At 39.5% G+C, this 19,806-nt stretch overlaps 1 protein-coding gene across 1 annotated transcript in view; it reads left to right on the plus strand.

Moving 5' to 3' along the window:
* The first annotated feature begins 1,385 nt into the window (after positions 1-1,385).
* zc3h18 (zinc finger CCCH-type containing 18) overlaps positions 1,386-19,806 on the plus strand; it is a 49,993-nt gene continuing 31,572 nt past the window's right edge. Inside the window, exons 1-9 of the mRNA XM_056387100.1 lie at positions 1,386-1,548; positions 2,598-3,553; positions 8,190-8,274; positions 12,837-12,985; positions 13,225-13,320; positions 13,910-14,052; positions 14,779-14,808; positions 15,367-15,481; positions 16,406-16,677. Coding sequence (XP_056243075.1) covers positions 2,609-3,553; positions 8,190-8,274; positions 12,837-12,985; positions 13,225-13,320; positions 13,910-14,052; positions 14,779-14,808; positions 15,367-15,481; positions 16,406-16,677 — 1,835 coding nt within the window. The 5' untranslated portion in view covers positions 1,386-1,548; positions 2,598-2,608. The remainder of the gene's footprint in view (positions 1,549-2,597; positions 3,554-8,189; positions 8,275-12,836; positions 12,986-13,224; positions 13,321-13,909; positions 14,053-14,778; positions 14,809-15,366; positions 15,482-16,405; positions 16,678-19,806) is intronic.

The raw sequence follows: 19,806 nt of genomic DNA on the forward strand, positions 1-19,806 counted from the left end.
CAGTCAAAAAACTGACTGCACGGACGGATGGATCAACAAAACATTGGCCACTATCATGAAAGACCACTGTTTGTTTTAAACCGATGGCCGAGTCAACTTTGTGTCTCTTAACCTTATGACCAAAGTTATTATATAACCTTAACCATGCAGTTATTATTGTAACCATGATGACGAAAGTCCTCTAACCTTAACAAAGTAGTCTTATTATTTTAACCCAAACCATGATCTGTCCCAAAACATAACCAAACCTTTACCACAGCATTGTCTCATCATGCACATTGTAGGGGAGCTAATTTAGGAAACAGCCCTATGGGTCACATCATGGGTGGAGACAAATGGCCTATATGGTTGTTTAGGTTGGAGGACTGTTGCACATTACCCTGAATGAGTGATTTGCATAAGTCATCAGTAGCCTACAGTTAGATGTTATAACCAAGGACAAGAGTGTTCAGAATGAGAAACAACTCAACTCAACACTCAAACCTATGGTACATCCCGAAGTAATTCATGTAATTATCATACCCTGTGCTACAAAAGGGTCTCTGTCAAGACAGGTCACTGACTGAAAAGTTGTTCATGTTTGTGGATATTTGGTTTGTCATTAAGGTAGTCTTTAGGAAATACTTTATTTTAGGGAAACTGAAATTGGTTGTTTATAGAAGAACAAGGATGTGTACCAGCAGAGAGTCTTGGCCCTATTTTCGTGAACCCGCAAATGCACCTAGCAGCAGGCCTTTGCAGCACAGACTTGTCGATCGCACTTTGGTATTTCATGGCCAGACTTGCCTGATGCACCTGCGACACACTTGGAAACCAGGTGGGATCAGAAAGAATACATTATCATAAATTAATCTGTAAATTGGCATCTTAGATGCTGTGAAAATCATGGCCTGTCACATTCACTTTGGTATCCTTTAGGACGCTCCATAAGATGATGCCCTGACAGTTTGGGAATATAAATATATATGTCAATATATATAGAGAGAGAGAGAGAGGGAGAGGGAGAGAGAGAGAGAGAGAGAGAGAGAGAGAGTGGGCATGTTGTTACATTTCATTAGATTTTTAATATAGTCTACATTACAGACTGGATATGAGGTGTATTTTTTAGTCTGATCACTGTCAATTCATTTTTAAGTCAGTTTGTGGACCTAGGTTTTTTTTCACAGTCCATTCAGGTACAATTTTGTTGAATAGAAATCACCAGTGCCGGTCCAATTGTAAATAGTCCCCCTGTCCCCAGAATCTGGACTTCTGAGTTCAACTAGTCAAGTTCGAACAACGAAGTGCAGGAGTCTGAACTGATCTGAACCATGCAAACAGTCCGAACTAGTTCTCCTTGCCACCCCGCCTCCTCCCCTCAGATTGTCGTATGTTGATGACGTAGAGGTAATGGCCGCTCTCGCTGTGCCGTGCAGGGTGTTTTATTTTCTCTAGAACAGCGACTCAATTAAATGTTTAATATCTATTGTAGACTGTAAAAATAATATCAGCAGGAGAGGGGGTTCTTAACGAAGCAGCGCCGTGTTTAAACAGCTCCGCGTCGGCAAGGTGAATGAAATGTGTGGTATTCACGAGCTAGCAGAGTGTAGCTCCGCTTTTAGCTTAGCTTCAGGGAAGGCTGCATTGTTAATTGAGAGACAGGCTAGTGTGCTACACTGCCCGCTAATTGCTAAAGCGCCAGTTTCCGGCTAGTTATGCCCTTCATCTAACCAGTTTATTTGTTTCTATTCGTTAAGAAAGATTTGCCGATAAGTGAGGTATGTGCTCGTCGGTTAGAGAGATCTCGTCGCGTTGCTTAGTTATGGGCCTTGTTGCCAACTAGCGCGACCCAGCCATTAGGAGTATTACCGGTGATGTTACGCTGCAGCTGAACTTATGTAATACTCTAGTTGTGTACATACAAGTAGGTATACCACAAAATCCTTAAGACACATTTGCAGTTCATGAGGTTTTTAGCTCATACCGCTGGCAGTCGGTAGCTAGCTTGGCGTAAGCTAAGGTTTTTGAATTAGCTGCACCGGAAGCTAATAAAACAGACGCTGCTGTCAGTTATAAATTATAAACACACTGATGAGTGTTATTCTGATATAAAGTGTCATTAAAATTTAACAAAGCAATCATTTTCTCCACCTAGCCAGGTTTTTAGCAAGCTAACCAGTTATTCTTTGCTCAGGCTAAGTTCAAGTATTTAGAGTTCGTTGTGATTCAGTTTCTGTATTAATAAGCCCAATGTATATTGTGCTATATTGTGTGTCAATATTAAGTTCCATTTGAAGGTCTTCCATATATAGTTAAGTGTGAGTAAACATTCTTGAATACTGAACACTGTCACTAAAGGGTAGTTAGTTTGTTATCTCCCTTTATAATTATCCATCCAGATAAACTGGGATATGGTTGTTTGCAGTTGGAAACAAAGTTTTATTAGGATATTTTCTTGACTTATATTGTGCCTTTGATTAGAGACTTCTTGAATGGTCAGTTAATATTCTGAAATCCTATTCTTCCTGGTATATAACCTGGCTGATATGTAGAGATGTTAAATTGAAAGATTTTCAATTCAATTTTTAGACGGACTCCTGTTTTTCTGTTTACACCAGAATATTCTCTAATGGATTCTCCTGAAAGCCCTACCCAGTCCCCTCAGTCTCCCGAGGAGGAGGAGAAGGGTCTGACTGACTGTGAGCTGCTGGATTCTTCTGATGAAGAGGAGGACAGGGTCATTTCAGGCAGTGAGATCATCCGTGAAGAGGAAAATGGAGGGTTGGTGGATGAGGACGAAGAGGAAGAGGTGATGATGAGCCGAGGAAGAACTTTGAACTTAGAGGAGGAGATAGAAGGAGAGGATGAGGTGGTCCCTGACTTTATCTCTGATGAGGAGCCTGGAGGGATCGGGCAGGAGGATGAGACCATTATGCTGATGGAGGGGGATGAAGATGGTCCGCAGGGGGGCCAGTTGGATGGGGTGGAGGAGAAGGAAGAAGAAGAGGAAGAGGATAGAGTCATTGACACCCCACAATCTCCAGACTCAGAGCCAGAACAGGTCAAGAGCTTCACTGATGAAGACAATGGAAAAGATAGGGAGCAAGGATACAGTGTCAGTGGCTACAGAAAGGGTGCCTCAGCAGAGCCTGATCCAGTTGAGGTGGATGATGAGGAGGACAAAAGCAAGGCAGAGGAGGAAGAGGAGGATGAAAGGATAAGAGTTGAGGAAGCAGAGAGAAGAAGAGCTGCCGTGAAGGAGATGAAGGACGACTCTGCATCCGTTTCCCGGGAGCTGGATGAGCATGAACTGGATTATGATGAGGAGGTCCCAGAGGAGCCCAGCATCCCTCCACATGAGGAAGATGAAGATGAAGAAGATGCAGAAGAAGAGGAGAGTGAGGACAAGAGCATTAAGAAGAAGGAGAAGAAACCAATCCTCCCTCCATCTCCCAGAAACAATGAATCTAAGAGAACAGACGATTCCAAAGGGCCCGAGAGGATGGGCAGAGATTCCTTCAGAGACAAGAAGAAGGATGAGGATGATGGAGAGATTGATGAAGGAGAGATTGATGTAAGTGATCATTGTTACATGTTAATCAGTGTGAGGTGATTGGCTGGGTGCAGGTGAATAGAAAAATGCCTTGCATAATCAGAAGTGTGGAAGTTACATGTAGACTTTAATTATGGCTGGACAATAGAGATGTCCCAAGCAGAGTGTAGGGGTCTGTATCGGGGTTGATTGTGTTTTGATCATCTCAGCCAGCAAATGTTGAAGCACTGCTCTCCTGCAGCTTACAGTGAATTTCATCCTTAAATGCAAGTGAAAATTAGAGTGTGTGAATGTGAAAAAAATATTTGAGCACACTAGTGTGAGTGACTCTGAATTATGACATCCAGGTTGGCAAAAGAACTTAATGATTTGCTGAGCTTTGAATCGCTGTTTCTCATTAGCAAAGAGCAGTGTCTAAAATATTCAGGTAGCAGCGTTCACTGCCATTTTCACAGGTTGAAACAAATGTTGCTGGCAGCAGGTCATGTTTGCTAAATTCCATGAATAACTTGATGACTTGGCTGTTGTCTAGTTTGTGTGCAGCCAGAGATCATTTGTCAGGGAAGACACTGCACAGTGTAACACTGTTCAGGTGTTTCTATATTTCCCCTAAACCAAACAGAGTAATCAAGCTGATTATGTCAATTTCAGGATTCATAATCTCCCAGTCAACCTTCCGTTTATATCATATCAAATTTTGACCTTATGAATTACTATTTTTGTAATAATATTTTTTGACCTAGACTTTTGTTATTTGGATGAGGCTTGTGAAAAATGAGATGTGACAAAGTAAGTAGGCTACATTTATTATTTCAACGTGTCGGATGCATATCTTCTTTTGCAGTGTTAATCTAAGTATCAGATTGGACTCCGTATCAGCAGTGACCACTTATTATAGGACTCGGATCAGGGCCAAAAACTTAATTGGTAAACTCCTGCTGGACAATATTTCCAAATTTCTGTGATTATAATTTTGGCCGATATGAGGTACACAGCAAGTCCAGAATTTTGATACACTGGGATCAAAATCAGGGATTGACTTGTTGCTATGATATTTGATTTATGTATGCAGTGCACTCAAGCAGTATATTGAACCTTAATACTTCTACTTAATACCATCCGAAATGCGTTGCATTGACTATCCATTCAGATTTATGATCTTGTTTACCTGTTTTTATGCTATCCTGTTTTATGTTAAGATTTTTCAGATTTTTGACTGTTTTTATTAGGAAAAACTGTCAGACAGTTCCTTGTGTTTAGACACTTTTTTTTTTTAAAGTGGCAAGAAAAAGTATGTGAACCCCTTGGGATGACCTGTTTCTTTTTTGCGTCAACTGGTCATAAAATCTTATCTGGTCCTCATCAAAGTCACAAGTATAGACAAATACAATGTGCTTAAGCGCCAACATCTGACCATATTTTAAAACGATTTTATGCATCAATACTGTTGATTTAGAAGGGCTCACTTACTTTTTCTTGCCACTGTAACTTTGGCTTATTTTGTTTAATGAACCAAAGGGTAAAGTTTTGTAGAAAATCATACACCCTGTGGTCATTGTATTAGATACACCTTTCTAATACCTCCTTTTGTTTCCGGATCAGCTTGAAGTCTTGGTGGTTGGTACATTCCTTACAGATTCTGGTCCATGTTGGCATGACAGCATCATGCAATTGCTTCATGATCCTAGTCCACCACATCTCAGAGGTGTTGTACTTGACTGAGATCTGGTGACTGGGAAGGCGATAGGATTAAACTGTGCTCATTGGCATGTTTGTGGAACCAGCTTGAGGTAGTGGGCACTTTGTGACATGGTGGATTATCATGCTGGAAATTAGAAGATGTGTAGGTTGTGTCAATAAAGAACACACTTGGTCAGTAGCAGTGGTCGGGTTTTGGCTGTGCCATATAAATCATACTCAGGGGCCTAATGTGTGCCATGAATATATTTCCCACATCATTACACCATCACCCTGAACTGTTGACACAAGACATGATGGATTCAGTCTGACCTTACCATCTGCATCTGTTAACAGGAGTTAAACCTTCTGTTGCTGTTCTCCATGTGCTTCAAGGTTTGATGTGTTGCAGATTCAAAGACACTCTTCTGCATTGCACAGTTGTAATGTGTGGTCATTTGAGTTGGGTAGTCTTTGTTTTCTGTTTAGTTGGTTTTTGTGAGCAGTTCTGGTTTGTTGTCATTGACCATTGTTCCCTTGGTTAGAAAAACCAACCAACCAATCTGAGCTTTGTAGGATGGATTACAGCTCATGACGAGTCACCAGAGCCAGGAAAATGTCTATATTCATGAAAGATAGTGACAGAAAAATGGCAACAACCATTGATAAGGTTGTCACAGCTGTTAAGGTTGTCTTAAATTGACATACAGATAATAACTTATAAATCTGCGCCATTCATGTCTTTGATTAACAAGAACATTAACTGCTGAAAGTGAAAAGTCATCTGCTTTCCTCCTAAGTCACCCTGCATTAGACACTATAACCAGTGGCTGTATAACATGTCTGATTGACTGATTAAGTGTTGCTTTCATCAAATGGATTTTCAAAAAATTTTCACGACAAATGAAAGTTTGCTTAAAGCACAATTAAACAACAATTATTAAAATAGAACAACTAACCTTGGGCTGGTTGATCTATCGAAAATAATTCAATAGATTAAAATTAAAATTTTTGTCTGTGTAAAATGTCTCAATTGTGAAAATTAAGTTATTACAGTGCACACATAAAAGTAACTTTTCTGTCAAAAAGTAATGTTGATTAATAACTATCTTGAGTTAAAACAGTCCTGCTAACTGTGATGTGAGTAGTTACACTATATGTGTAACTGCTGCAGGTTACAGGACTGTTTTGACTGCAGTTGGCAAGCTGACTATCTCATAATGAAATTGATGATGACGTTTCCAAGAGGGACAGACTGACAGAACACTGCGTATTGATCTGAGCTCATGGTCTGTGTTTGTTGATGAGGGATCATTGATCGTTAGAAGAGTTGGACTGTTGAGAGGTGTCTAAACAGTCTATCTTCTGGGTAGCTAACTAGCCAGCTGTCTGCAGATATCATCAGTAGCAGATGGTGAGTTACTGTGTGGACTTGGACTCATGTCTGTTTGATCTAATATTCTTCTTATACTTGGTTGAAATACCTGATACTGACAGGCCATAGCTGTAGGGGATAATGTGTATTTTTTGAAGAGGAATAATGGTGACAATAGGTCCTTTATAATTCTGTCTTTCACCTGATGTACTAGAACTAGATCTGATATTTCAACCCTGCATTTTGCAGGAAAGAATGAATTAGAACTGAACTGACCCCAAGCATGAAAAAGAAATAGAGATTGAATCAGGCCTAGAGTAACTGCCACAACTTACTTTAAGTAGGATGTTACAACTGTCCTTGGTTTGTCAAAAAACATTTCTGAAACTCATTTCAAGTGTCTTCTGGTGTAGGGCCACTACACCAGAAGGGCCACTGTGTCCGTAGCATATTTATAACAGAACTGTTGGTTTTGCCTCAGACCGTTAGAAACCAAGATAAATACAAACCAGTGACTTATGGAAATGGTTGTTGTCAACTCCATCATCTTTGGTTACCTCCAATTTTTTCACACTCTGGATTAGGGATGGGCAATTGAAGACATTTCCTTATTCGATCATTGGGAAACTTAACGATCAATTATTGATTCATTACTAAAAAAAATGTTTATTAAAAAATGCCTGTGGTAGAAAATACTAAAGAAAGCCTCTTTTTCCTCATTTAAATTAAATTGCGCCCCGGCTGGTTGCTGCCACGTAGTGAAATTCATTGCATTGCTTCAACACAACCTCGTTGATACACACGTTAGATCGATCAGATTCCACGTGATCAACAAAATTCTGAACGATCAATTATCGATCATCGACAAATCCTACCCAACCCTACTCTGGATTCAACCATCATCCCACACCTTGCTTCCTGGTCATCCTGCTGTCCTCTACATTTTGCAAAAAACACACTGAATGCAGTGTGGCCAGTGGCTAACACCTCTTAATATTCAAATGCGGCTGACTGCCTGTTTTTGCTGTTGATGTTTAGGGTCAGTGATATCAATCATTTGATATCATTGATAGCAGTCAGTGCAGGAACTCTTTTAATAACGCTTTAATAACAATATAATGGTTAGGACAGCGTTCTGTAGCTGTGTTTTAATCCTCAGCTTTGAGACACAAATAGACTCACCCATTGATTCACTGAAGCAGGCACAAACCAAGTTGATTTAAAAGTAATTTTTATGTTTATGCCTAAATTAAAACATGTTTTCACTGGGTGATAAATAGTGCGATTAAATAAGCAGATTTTCCTTCAGTAAATTTGAGGCAAGGAGCTGTTATAATAATCAGTATAAACCCATTCTTCATTGCACTATTTAGCTTATACTCTTTAAATTACATATTCATCAGTTCTATGGCTCACCTTGATCCCCTGGGAAATCCCCGCAATCAAGTAGTAAATATAGTTATGGAAAATGTGTGTGTGTGAAATACAAATAAGGTGCTCTTCAAATGTTTAATCTTTCACATGATTACTAGGTAGGACACCTACGATTTGTCTTATTTTTCAGTAAGATGCTTTAGAGTGACGTGATTTTCCTTGTGTGGGCAGGATGATGACCTGGAGGAGGGGGAGGTCAAAGATCCCTCAGACAGGAAGATCAGACCACGTCCCATTTGCAGGTTCTTCATCAAAGGTAAGTGGAAGAGATCAGGTCCTACTCCAGAACTAGACCGATATAACATCATGGCTGATATTATTAGCTGCTTAAATAATATGACAGGTATACAGGTGCATCTCAAAAAATTTGAATATCATGGAAAAGTTCATTTATTTCAGTAATTCAATTCAAAAAGTGAAACTCATATATTATATAGATTCATTCATTCATCAGAGTGAAATATTTCAAGCCTTTATTTCTTTTAATTTTGATGATTATGGCTTACAGCTAATGAAAACCCAATATTCAGTATCTCAGAATTGTTGAATATTACATAAGACCAATAAAAAAAGGATTTTTGATACAGAAATGTTGGCCTACTGAAAAGTATGTTCATGTATAGGCACTCAATACTTGGTCGAGGCTCCTTTTGCATGAATTACTGCATCAATGCGGCGTGGCATGGAGGCGATCAGCCTGTGGCACTGCTGAGGTCTTATGGAAGCCCAGGTTTCTTTGATAGCGGCCTTCAGCTCGTCTGCATTGTTGAGTCTGATGTCTCTCATCTTCCTCTTGACAATACCTCATAGATTCTCTATGGGGTTCAGGTCAGGCGAGTTTGCTGGCTAATCAAGCATAGTGATACCATGGTCATTAAACCAGGTATTGGTACTTCTGGCAGTGTGGACAGGTGCCAAGTCCTGCTGGAAAATGAAATCAGCACCTCCATAAAGCTTGTCAGCAAAAGGAAACATGAAGTGCTCTAAAGATTCCCTGGTAGACGGCTGCGTTGACTTTGGACTTGATAAAACACAGTGGACCAACACCAGCAGATGACATGGCTCCCCAAACCATCACTGACTGGAAACTTCACACTGGACTTCAAGCAACTTGGATTCTGTCCCACTCCATTCTTCCTCCAGACACCCCAAATTCTTGAATGGCCTTTGCTTCACAATCCTCAAGGCTGCGGTTATCCCTGTTGCTTGTGCACCTTTTTCTACCACACTTTTTTCTTCCACTCAACTTTCTGTGAATATGCTTGGATACAGCACTCTGTGAACAGCCAGCTTCTTTAGCAATGACTTTTTGTGGCTTACCCTCCTAGTGGAGTGTGTCAATGACTGTCTCCTGGACAACTGTTAAGTCAGCAGTCTTCCCCATGATTGTGTAGTCTACTGAACCAGACTGAGAGACCATTTAAAGGCTCAGGAAACCTTTGCAGGTGTTTTGAGTTAATTAGCTGATTAGACTGTGACACTGTGAGTCTACAATTTTGAACTTTTTCACAATATTTTAATTTTCTGAGGTACTCAATTTTGGGGTTTTCATTAGCTGTAAGCCATAATCATCAAAATTAAAAGAAATAAACACTTGAAATATTTCACTCTGTGTGTAATGAATCTATATAATATATGAGTTTCACTTTTTGAATTGAATTACTGAAATAAATTAACTTTTCCATGATATTTTAATTTATTGAGATGCACCTGTACTGGTAGCTGTAAGAAAAAGAACCCTATGGAATTATCTGGTTTTCTGCATCAATGAGTCAAAAATGTGATCTGATCTTCACGTAAATCACAAGGATGGATAATCAATGTGCTCAAGCTAATACAACACAAAGAATTCTAATTAAAATTCCATGTCTTTATTGAACACAACCATTAAAACATTCACAGTGCTGGTGGAAAAAGTAAATGGACCCTTGGTTGAATCTTCTTTGGCAGCAATAACCTCAAACCAGCTCTTCAGTAGCTGCTGATCAGACCTGCACAGAGCTGCTTCAACTCAGATGTTCTCAGGATGTCTGATGTGAGCATCTATTGAGGTTATTATCTGTCAGATTATAAAGTCTGTGCTCTGACTGGGCCACTCCAAAAGGTGGATTTACTGTTTGAAGTCATTCTACAGTAGATTTACTTTGATGCTACAGCAGGTGAACAGACACCCTGACATTATCGTGTAAGAGACCTTGATAAACTTTGGAATTCATTCCCCCCTTAATGACGTTGAGCTCTCCAGGCCCCATCCCTCCACTGTACTTCACCTTTGGGGTGGTATTCCCATGGCTGTATGCAGTGTCCTATTTACATCATACATAGTGCTGCATGTTCTTCCCAAAAAAAATCTGCCTTAGTTTCATGACTCCACAAAGGTTTTTCCAGCAGCACTGTAGAATGTCATGGTGCTCTTTGGCAAACTTAAGGCGTGCAGTGTGGGTTCCTCCGTGGTGTCCTGCCATGGACGCCCACTTCTAGAGAGAGTAGCCTCAGAACTAGATCATCTCAATTTATTAACCTCTTGTATAACCGTGCACTGATGAATATATTAAGTCTTTGAAATCACTTTGTAACCCTTTCAGCTTTATGCAGATCAATAGTATCAAAGTTCTTGATCCTAAATCTTCTGAGATATTTTTGGTAAGGTTTGGTTCAGATCAGCAGATGCTCCTTGTGAATATCAAAATCAAAATGTAACGCCATGTTTGATAACTCCTTACTCCAATTAGATTTTGATGATGTCACTAGCCGAAGAGTTCACATACTTTTTCCAACCTACAACCAGAGCAATACAAAATTTAGTGTGTTATTAGGTAAAATTGATTGTGTTTCGGATCTGATCATATATTAAGACTAGAAAATTCCAGGGAAATTTTGAGTGCCACGGGGGCTACTGCCGGGATAGGGTTAGGGTAAAAAATCTTCTGTGTCACTGTAGCGATGACATCACACAGCCCTTGGCTGTCAGAGGTCAGGTCAGGAGCTGCCGTTGCCATGGCAATGTGAAAATCTGCCCAGAATTTGGCTTCTACATAGCTTCAAACAATTGCAAATTATGAGAAAACCGTTACTTCTTCTCAAAAACCGAAAACACTGAAGACAGAAGTTTCTTACAGTCTCTATTTTATTCAGATATTCCTTAAAATGAGTGAGTAAGCTCAGTGCAAAGACAGAGTGAGATTCTTTTGAAAAAAAAAAGATGATTACATTAGGTGTCAATGAGAGTGAGACAGGTATTGCTGCCGGACTCGGCACCCCCGTTTAATTTTGTGCAGACCCTGCCTGTCAAAGTTACATTTTATGAATCCCAACAACTATGTCTACATTTTGAGAAAGAATTATTTGTCTCCTTTTTACAGTTTGGCCGTGAGCTCGAGTTAAAAATAAAAATAAAGGTTATTTTTTACTGCTTCACGCACTCTAGCCAACTGACGCTGTCACTCTAACTTTGAAGAAAAAGTGATTTGCACTCCTCCTTTGAGTGCTCATAGTTTGAAAAGTTTACATGTTATGTAAAAACAGTTGTGTTTTGGAGAGAGCAGAAGTTTTCCTCCGTTTTATAGTTTGAATCACATTTCTACGTGCAGGTATGAGAGAGCTAGGTGACTCAGAAAAAAGGTGAAATTTTGTAGAAAAAAGGTTAAATTTTGTGGGTTTTTTAAAAAAAAAAAAAATTCCAATGCATTCCTAATGCATTATTTATTCCCAGTATTTTGGGAATAACTTTGGGAAAAATTGGAATTTTAACACCAAAAGTCATAGCACCTCTTTCGGGATCAAGACGCACGTTTTGATATTACCGGGGTTTTCTCAAAGCTGCGGGACGAGTTACGCACCAAAATTTGTCGGAAGAATAACAATAAGTCTGAGGAATATTAATAGATGCCTCGGAGCTGAGCACCCGTGGCACTAATTACTGTGCCACATTGGTAAAGGTATGTCTCAGGTCATTTAGGAAAAGATTAGTCATTGCATAGTTTGTCCACCAGAGAGCACTGACGAGCAGTTAAACAGTAAAATATCCTGCTTAGTGCACATCTGGGTCAGAAATCGGAAAAAACTGTGCTTAAGGGATCCATGTGTAAAACATTTGATATTAAAACTATGTTTCTTCCATTAAAGTGGGGAACCATTGGAATAAAAGCTTTTACAATTGTTGCTGTACTAGAGACTGACTGTTGTCTGTTCATACAATAGTCTTTTTTGTCATAAACTTGGATCTGTTCTGATCTGAATGTAATATCTTAATAAACAAAATTCTCTATTGTGGTTTTTATCTCTGACATGTTTTAGGAAATCAGTTTTAGAATTTGTATTTGTACATTAACAGAAGAGGATGAAGCCACCACAGGCAGATAGATTCTGTTTCTGAGGCGAGCTCATGAAAGATAAACGTAAAGATAACAGACTTTGACCTTTGTTAAGTTTTGATACAAAAACACAAAGACTACTGTAAAGTGATGTGTCAGGGAACGAGCTGTTAACACTTGTTATGCAGGTTGTTCTACAGCAGGGGGAGTCGTCATACTTAACATTGATCCAGTTTATTTTTCCTGCTGCCTTCAGTAAAGCATGTCCTCAGTAATAAACAAGGCACTTAACATATTGATTGATGATTTAGGATATCTCATGTCCCAAAAGACCATATTGTATCATCCATAACAGAAACTATGTTTAGAGTCAAAGTTGGCTTTTGCAATGTTCTTAAGCAACATATTAAGTCGTCTTCCTCTCATTTCACTCTCAATCCAAGAAAGTACCAAAATGTTTTTCTTCTCACTCTGGGTAACATACTGTTTGCTGTTTCTTATCCAGGAAATTGTACTTGGGGTATGAACTGTAGGTTCATCCACCCCGGAGTCAATGACAAAGGTAACTATTCCCTCATCAGTAAACCAGACCTCTTCTCACCTAATGGAGGGCCTCCTGGAGGACCACATCCACTCATACCCAATAATCCCTGGGTACGTGTCTCTCCCACCACTCTGCATAAAAACGGTGTATTTCATCTGTATGTTTTTGAAGAGATTGTGCACAGATTTCTGTTACACTGCTGTAGTACGTAAATACTCATAAATCGTAAAGATAAAAAAATGGATTAGAGTTCAAATGCTCAGGAACTGGATCTATGTGACTGGGCCTCTCTGTGTGAGCATGTTTGCTAATGTAGACAAACCAACAAATTAATTTGCTACTGTTTTAGGCTGCGCCTGCAGTGGAGGAGCTCCCTCCCCCTCCTCCTCCAGTGGAGCCTCCTGTGGAGAGTGCCTGGGAGAGAGGTCTGAGGCATGCCAAAGAGGTAAGTGCATCCACTGCCTCTCATGGAAACAGCAGTTCCATTTGGTTGTGTGTGTAAACTAACTGTCACGTAGGGCTGTTTGTTTAATGACGCTGTGGATCGAACAGAAGAGCTTTTTATTGCACCCCTAGTTTACTAGTTCTACAGTTTGTAAAATTTTATCTTTGTAATTGATAAGTATTTTTAAAGCACATGTTATGAGGCAAATGTGTTTTGATCTTTCTTATCGCAGAATATTTTCTGTGGAAAAAAGCTTTCTTTTAGTGATGCCAACAAGCAGTTTTTCACCTGTTTGTCCAAAGCTGCAACTGTCACAATAAAATACAACTCAGTTGATAGTTTATTAGATACATTTAGCTAAAACGAATGCAGTTTTAACAAAGAGCACTGCAATAAATCATGTGTCATGAAGGTTCAGTTTTTATTGAAATTGATTTACAGACATATTGATTAAACTGTGATCATTTTGGAGGATGTAGTGTGTGGAGCTGTTCAGCTGCATTGGCTTGTACAGGTATAGTTCCTTTTTGCTGTTATTTGGAGCCACCAGGGAGAAGTTGCCTACTGCAGGTTGTTCTGTGCCCCATAGGTGCTGAAGAAGGCCACCATCCGTAAGGAGCAGGAGCCGGACTTTGAGGAGAAGCGCTTCAACGTGACCATTGGAGAGGATGAGAGAGAATTTGACAAAGAGAACGACTTTTTCAGAGAACGCAGCTACCGCATCATTAGAGAGTACGACTTGCTCATACTGATTCCTCAGCTGAAACCAATCATATCATAGATGCAAAGCATATAGAACTGCTCCAGAATCTTGCAGGAGTAATTACATCTGTGTCCAATCTTTAATGAAACCATTTTCCCTGCCATTACCACTGCAGGGGCTAAAATGTGATTCTCTTTTTTTCTTTTTCTGTCTCTCTCACAGTCACCATCCTTAGTCAGAGGTTTCATGACGTAAATTAAAACAAGACCGACCACGTCAAGTTCAACCGACAACAATATAATCTGGGATCTTTTATTAATAATGTGTGTAGCAACAAACATTGGGGTTGTCAGTACCTCCAGCTCTGAAGTACAAGCTGTGTGCAAAGCCTTTTCTCTCTGTTTCTTAAAGTAAATCAAAATATAACTTTTCTTAGTCAAACAATCACATCAGACTCTTCACAATTGAAGTGAAGTTTGGCGAGATGACACACTACAGATTAAGTCCAACACATGTCAAATACATGTATTGTACCGAGATTATTAATTAATTAATAATAGTGATATAATATAACATAATAGTAATAGTCCTCCCAAGATTTGACCCTAGGTGACCTACCCTGTCACGCTTTTCAACCACCTGGGTCACAGCTTTCAGTGAGCCTGAAAGATGCAGTTTGTCAATCCAGTTTCTGTATTAATTATCATTGTCATTATCATATTATCATTAATAGCAATATGTTTTTCTTTTTTCAGTGAAATGGACTTCAGAGATCCAATCTATGGGTAAGTGTTGTCCAAAGACCAAAACACACAACAGCCGAACATGTCAAAACAGCCACTTTTTCTATATAAAGCCCCTATACTGATGGCAGTGTTGGCGTCGAGGCTCGCAACGCCCCATGACACATTGAAAAGACACTTTTCTTTTCCAAGGAATATGACTCATTACAAAAACAACAAAGTCTACACATGAATTTGAGTCGGTGTCTGCACGTTGTCTGCGGCACCAGTGTGTTTTGGCTTAACTTAGACGGCCTTAAGAAAAACAATTCACGTCAGTTTTTTGTAACTTATTAGAACTGAAATCATATCGAGGCCTCGATACATGCAGACACACCAGAGTTATAATGCTTGGTTTATGTAAAACATCAAAAATGCATGTTTTGATAAGCGGGTGTAATTGGATAAGTAACGTGTGTGCCAAAATTTGAAATGTTTTTTTTTCTCATTCTGGAAAATCTCATGTCTTATGCAAATTTTTAAAAATGCTACTTTGCACAAATGTGTGTAGTAACCTTTGTTGGGTATCGTTCAATTTCTCAAATGTGTTTCCCTTTGCAGTGACCCATATAACGATCCATACTATGACTATGAAATGGAGGCCCTTTGGCGAGGTGGCCAGTATGAAAACTTCAGAGTGCAGTACACAGAAGCTCCTCTTCCTTACCACTACAGTGTGAGTACCTTCCATACGCTGCTCGAAGTGAGAAGTGATCGGGTCAACCAAATATTCGAGTGGTTAGGACGCATACCATGAGTCCCCGGTTCGACCCCTGGCTGGCTGGACTGCTGCATGTCATTCCCCTGTTCTCTGTGCTCACCTTTCCTGTCTTCACTCTTGACTTCACAACTCTTGACTTCATCTTCACTGTCCTATCAAATAAAGGCACATAAATGCCTAAAAACTATGAAAAGAAAAAAAACCCAAAACAATGCAAAAGTGTCTTTGGGTTAAAGTGGAAGCGCAGTGGATGGCTCAACGCCACAAGACCAGTCTCATATTTTTCTTGTTATTAACATGTAAGTTTAATTTCTCAAGAAAGCTTCAACATAGGCAGCGTCCACGTAGATCAAAGAGCAACTGAAATAATACCTTTGGTGATATTCTCCATTAACTTCCATGAACCCAAACCAACACAGATAACACCATAATAACAATCCTGATCTTCTTCCTCTGTGCCAGAACTCTATTGATGTGCAGAGACTATTAAAAACACATCATTGAGCCAGGTTGCACTGGCTGATGTTTATCCTAATTCCCAGATACCTCATCCTCACCCTCATCCAGAAATAATCACTGCAGCACCAAATGTAGCAAAAAATAGTCCTCAGTTGTTTTAACTAAATTAAATTAGTCTGTGAGTCTTTCTTTTAGAAATGAAACTATATATTTGTGAGTTGGAGACATCAGTAGAATGAATGAGTGCAGCAGACAGGGCATGGAAGCCAAAAAGTATTGTGAGATGGTCAAACAAATTGTTGGTTTTGGTCTTTTAATGAGATTTATTCACAATGCAGAGTAATGGCAGTTGGTTTTCTGTGTGAGTGCCATTAAATAGCACGTTTTCAGTCAGATAACTGTGCACGTCCATCTCGACAGGAGCGCGAACGCGACCGTGACCCTCAGGAGCGGCATCGGGACAGAGAAAGGGAGCGAGATCACCGTGAGAGGGAGCGCCGGCAGAGGGAGAGGGAGAGGGAAAGAGAGCGGGAACGCGAGAAGGAGCGAATGCGACGGAAAGAAGAGTGGGAGAGGGACCGGATGAAGCGGGATGAGAAGGAGCGGCCGAGGATGCGTCCGCCTCGAGACGCCAGGGAGAAGAAAGACGAGGACAAACTGAAACCACGCTCTCCCCTCAGCTTGCCACCCAAGTAAGTCAAGTTTCAGCTGGCTTTGGGTTGATTGTTTTATTTTGGAGACATTTTTTTATGTTATGTCTTGATACACCAGAAAGGCAGGCATGCAACTAGAGGTAGGAAATGGTTTCAGCAGAACTTCCTTGAATTGTAATGAAAGAGTGGAGTTTCTCTATGCCCAGGATATAGGGCCTGACATTTACGTCAGAGAAATGATAAAGGGTTTTATACCACGTCATGTTCTTTCCAAGCACAGAGCAACAGTAAATAAGGCCATCGGAAAGGTAAACTCCCCCAATGTGTTTGTAATAATCCACTACAGCCTCAAGGGTTGGATGTGTTGGAACTGCCATATTCAAGTGTCCGTCACTCTCCTGCTTCGTTCCACTGTGTGCTGTTTGCAATGTGTTGCACAGGGTCACCTTTGTTGTTCAGCTTTACAAAGAGGAGGTGGTTCTTCTGTAACCACCTGAAATCACCTCTCATAGCATCTTTGGCCAGGTCACTGGTAGCAATCTTTTGGAAACCTATGTGCTTTTACACACTTTTATTGTGTTGTAGATAGGGATGTCACGATAACAGAAATTTAGTAGTCGATACAAATACCAGTGAAATTCCACGATTCTCGATATCTATTTCGATATCACGATAAAAAATTTAAAAAAACACAATAAATTCCATGTACTTTCTCTTTCACTCGATACGAATAAGAAAAACTAAAAACCAAGAACAGTGGCATGTAGCCTTCAAGAATTTAAAATAAACAGTACTGTGCTAAAATATAAACAGTCAACTTTTTATTGCACAGCGTTTCAACTTCTGGTTTGGAAAGTGTGAAGGCACCTTTTACAAACGGGCTTTTGCAGGTCTAAAATCAACCCCTCACCATCCGCTTCGAAAGCAAAATATTTCCATACAAAATATATATATATAAAATAAATATATATATATTTCTTTCGACGGGCCAAGGTGCTGTCGCTCTTCCATTTGTTATTGCGGCTAGACTCCAGCTTGGTCGTGGACGCTCCTCATCCTCCCTCGGGCAGAGGCCGAGCATGTGCCGGAGAAACTGTACTTAAATGTGTTCGGAGTCACTCAAATGTTGCCAGTGATGCAATAATCAGTGTTAATATTCTTTACACATGTTTCTGGTAGATTACTGTCACTTTTGAAGTAAGACACTTTTGCACCATGAGATAAGTTGCTCATATAGCTAATGACATCCTGCTTGTGAGCAATGAGACCTGATGCGCGAGCGGGTGTGACGAGCACTCATACATCTGCCTCCCTCAATAGGACGTCAATCTTCTGTTACTTCCTAAGAGGGTGACCATCAATCTCGTCACATGTACCGTGAAAAAACGTCCCGTTTTTTGCCACGTGGTACCGAATTGGTGCCGAAGTTTTGGTTCTGGTGACAACCCTAGTTGTAGATTTGGTGAAAACATGTTTTTCGTAGGGATGCTGCTGAAACGGATCATCTGAGTTAGATCAGATAATCATGGCCAATACCGATCATTTTTGCCATGCATTGCAGATGGCGTACGTTATATCAGTCTCATACACTTTAAGTTGCACACAGCTGACATGTTGTTTTGTTTTGGTGGCCTGTCGTGTATTGAACAAGGTGGGAGGCGGAACTACACTACACATCACACAGTGGTTCTCTCAGCCGCAGGCACCAAAGTATGAACCTCAGGTGATCGATTTTCAGGTGATAGTATTTTTCATGAAAATCGTCCGATAATAATCGACGGCTGATCAATCAGGGCATCTCTAGTTTTAAAAAATATTTTGCATTTTTTACAGTAATATTCAGACTCTCCTGTGGTCAGGTGCATCCTCCTTGACTGGAGTCCATCTGTGGCAAGTAGAATTCTTTGCAGTAAATCCAACCTTCATGAAGGTTATGATGTTCAATTGTTCTCTGTGCAGTTATGTTTACAGACTATATCTGCCTCCCTACACTGGTATTTGAGTCAAATTCATTTGCAAAAAAAGAGAGAAAACACACAAAAGACAAAGATAATAGTTGGTAGATTAGTTGTTAGTCGTTAGTGACAGCCCTAAGGATGAATTCGACTGATATTTTTTTTCCAAATTTCTATAGATATCACAATAATATTGTTATTGTGAATTCTTTTGACCATAATAATTGTGCAGTGAAACAGTGTCACAAACACAAATATGAATATGAGCGATATGATAAAAGTTGGGTTAAACATTTTTATTTACACAAAGGTCAGACTTGCCATAACGATTGATTACTTGACCTCATAGGAATGAGATATGCAAGAATGGGGAACTTAAACAATACGGGGAAGCATTTTAAAGTTGCACTTCCTCGTCTAGTCATGTTTTTGTTTGACTGCTTGTCAGCTGATAAAATGTTTGCTGCACACAATGGTTACCATGTGGCATCTCCTGCTAACAAACATCATGTCATCTTCATATAGAATTAATATTTTTTTTTTAAGTTTTTAATTTGGGGTATAAACTGTGTAAAGATACCAGTTCTTGTACAGCAACGAGAATCCAGTGTGATTTCTAAAGTCCAATATTTAGTGTCGGTCAGTCAAACATATGCTGTTACTTACTTACTACTAACCCTACTAAACCAGCTAATTTAAAAAAAGAGTTTGCATAAATAATGAAAGGAAAACAGAAAATGTTTGGTGAGAAGAACCATCAGTTAAAACAGAAGCAACACCAGAAGAAATACAACCAATCATAATCTGTGAATATGAAGCATATACAGGACAGAGACAGAAAATATTTTTTGTATGTCATAACATAAGCTGTGTACCCATATTTACAGTACCTATATAAAGTCATCATACCTTGTGAAAATCTTTACCTTTTGCCAGATTACACCCTGGAAATTAAAATTAAAAAAGTCTTAACTTTTTTTTAGCTGTATGTACACGTTATAACCCTCATAATCAAAGTGAAAATAACATCTTAAGAATTCTGGACAATGTATTAAAAATTAATTGGTGAAATTAATTTTTCTAACACTCATATTCTACTTTTGCTTTTGCTTTTCTTAATATTTTTCAGAGCTGTCGCCTTTTTTGTCGTTCGTTTGATGCTGTGTAGGAAAATTAATGAACAAATCTGGAACTTTTTTTTTTTTATAAATTG

The sequence above is a fragment of the Seriola aureovittata genome, chromosome 10, assembly GCF_021018895.1.
Source record: "Seriola aureovittata isolate HTS-2021-v1 ecotype China chromosome 10, ASM2101889v1, whole genome shotgun sequence".
Taxonomy (NCBI): domain Eukaryota; kingdom Metazoa; phylum Chordata; class Actinopteri; order Carangiformes; family Carangidae; genus Seriola; species Seriola aureovittata.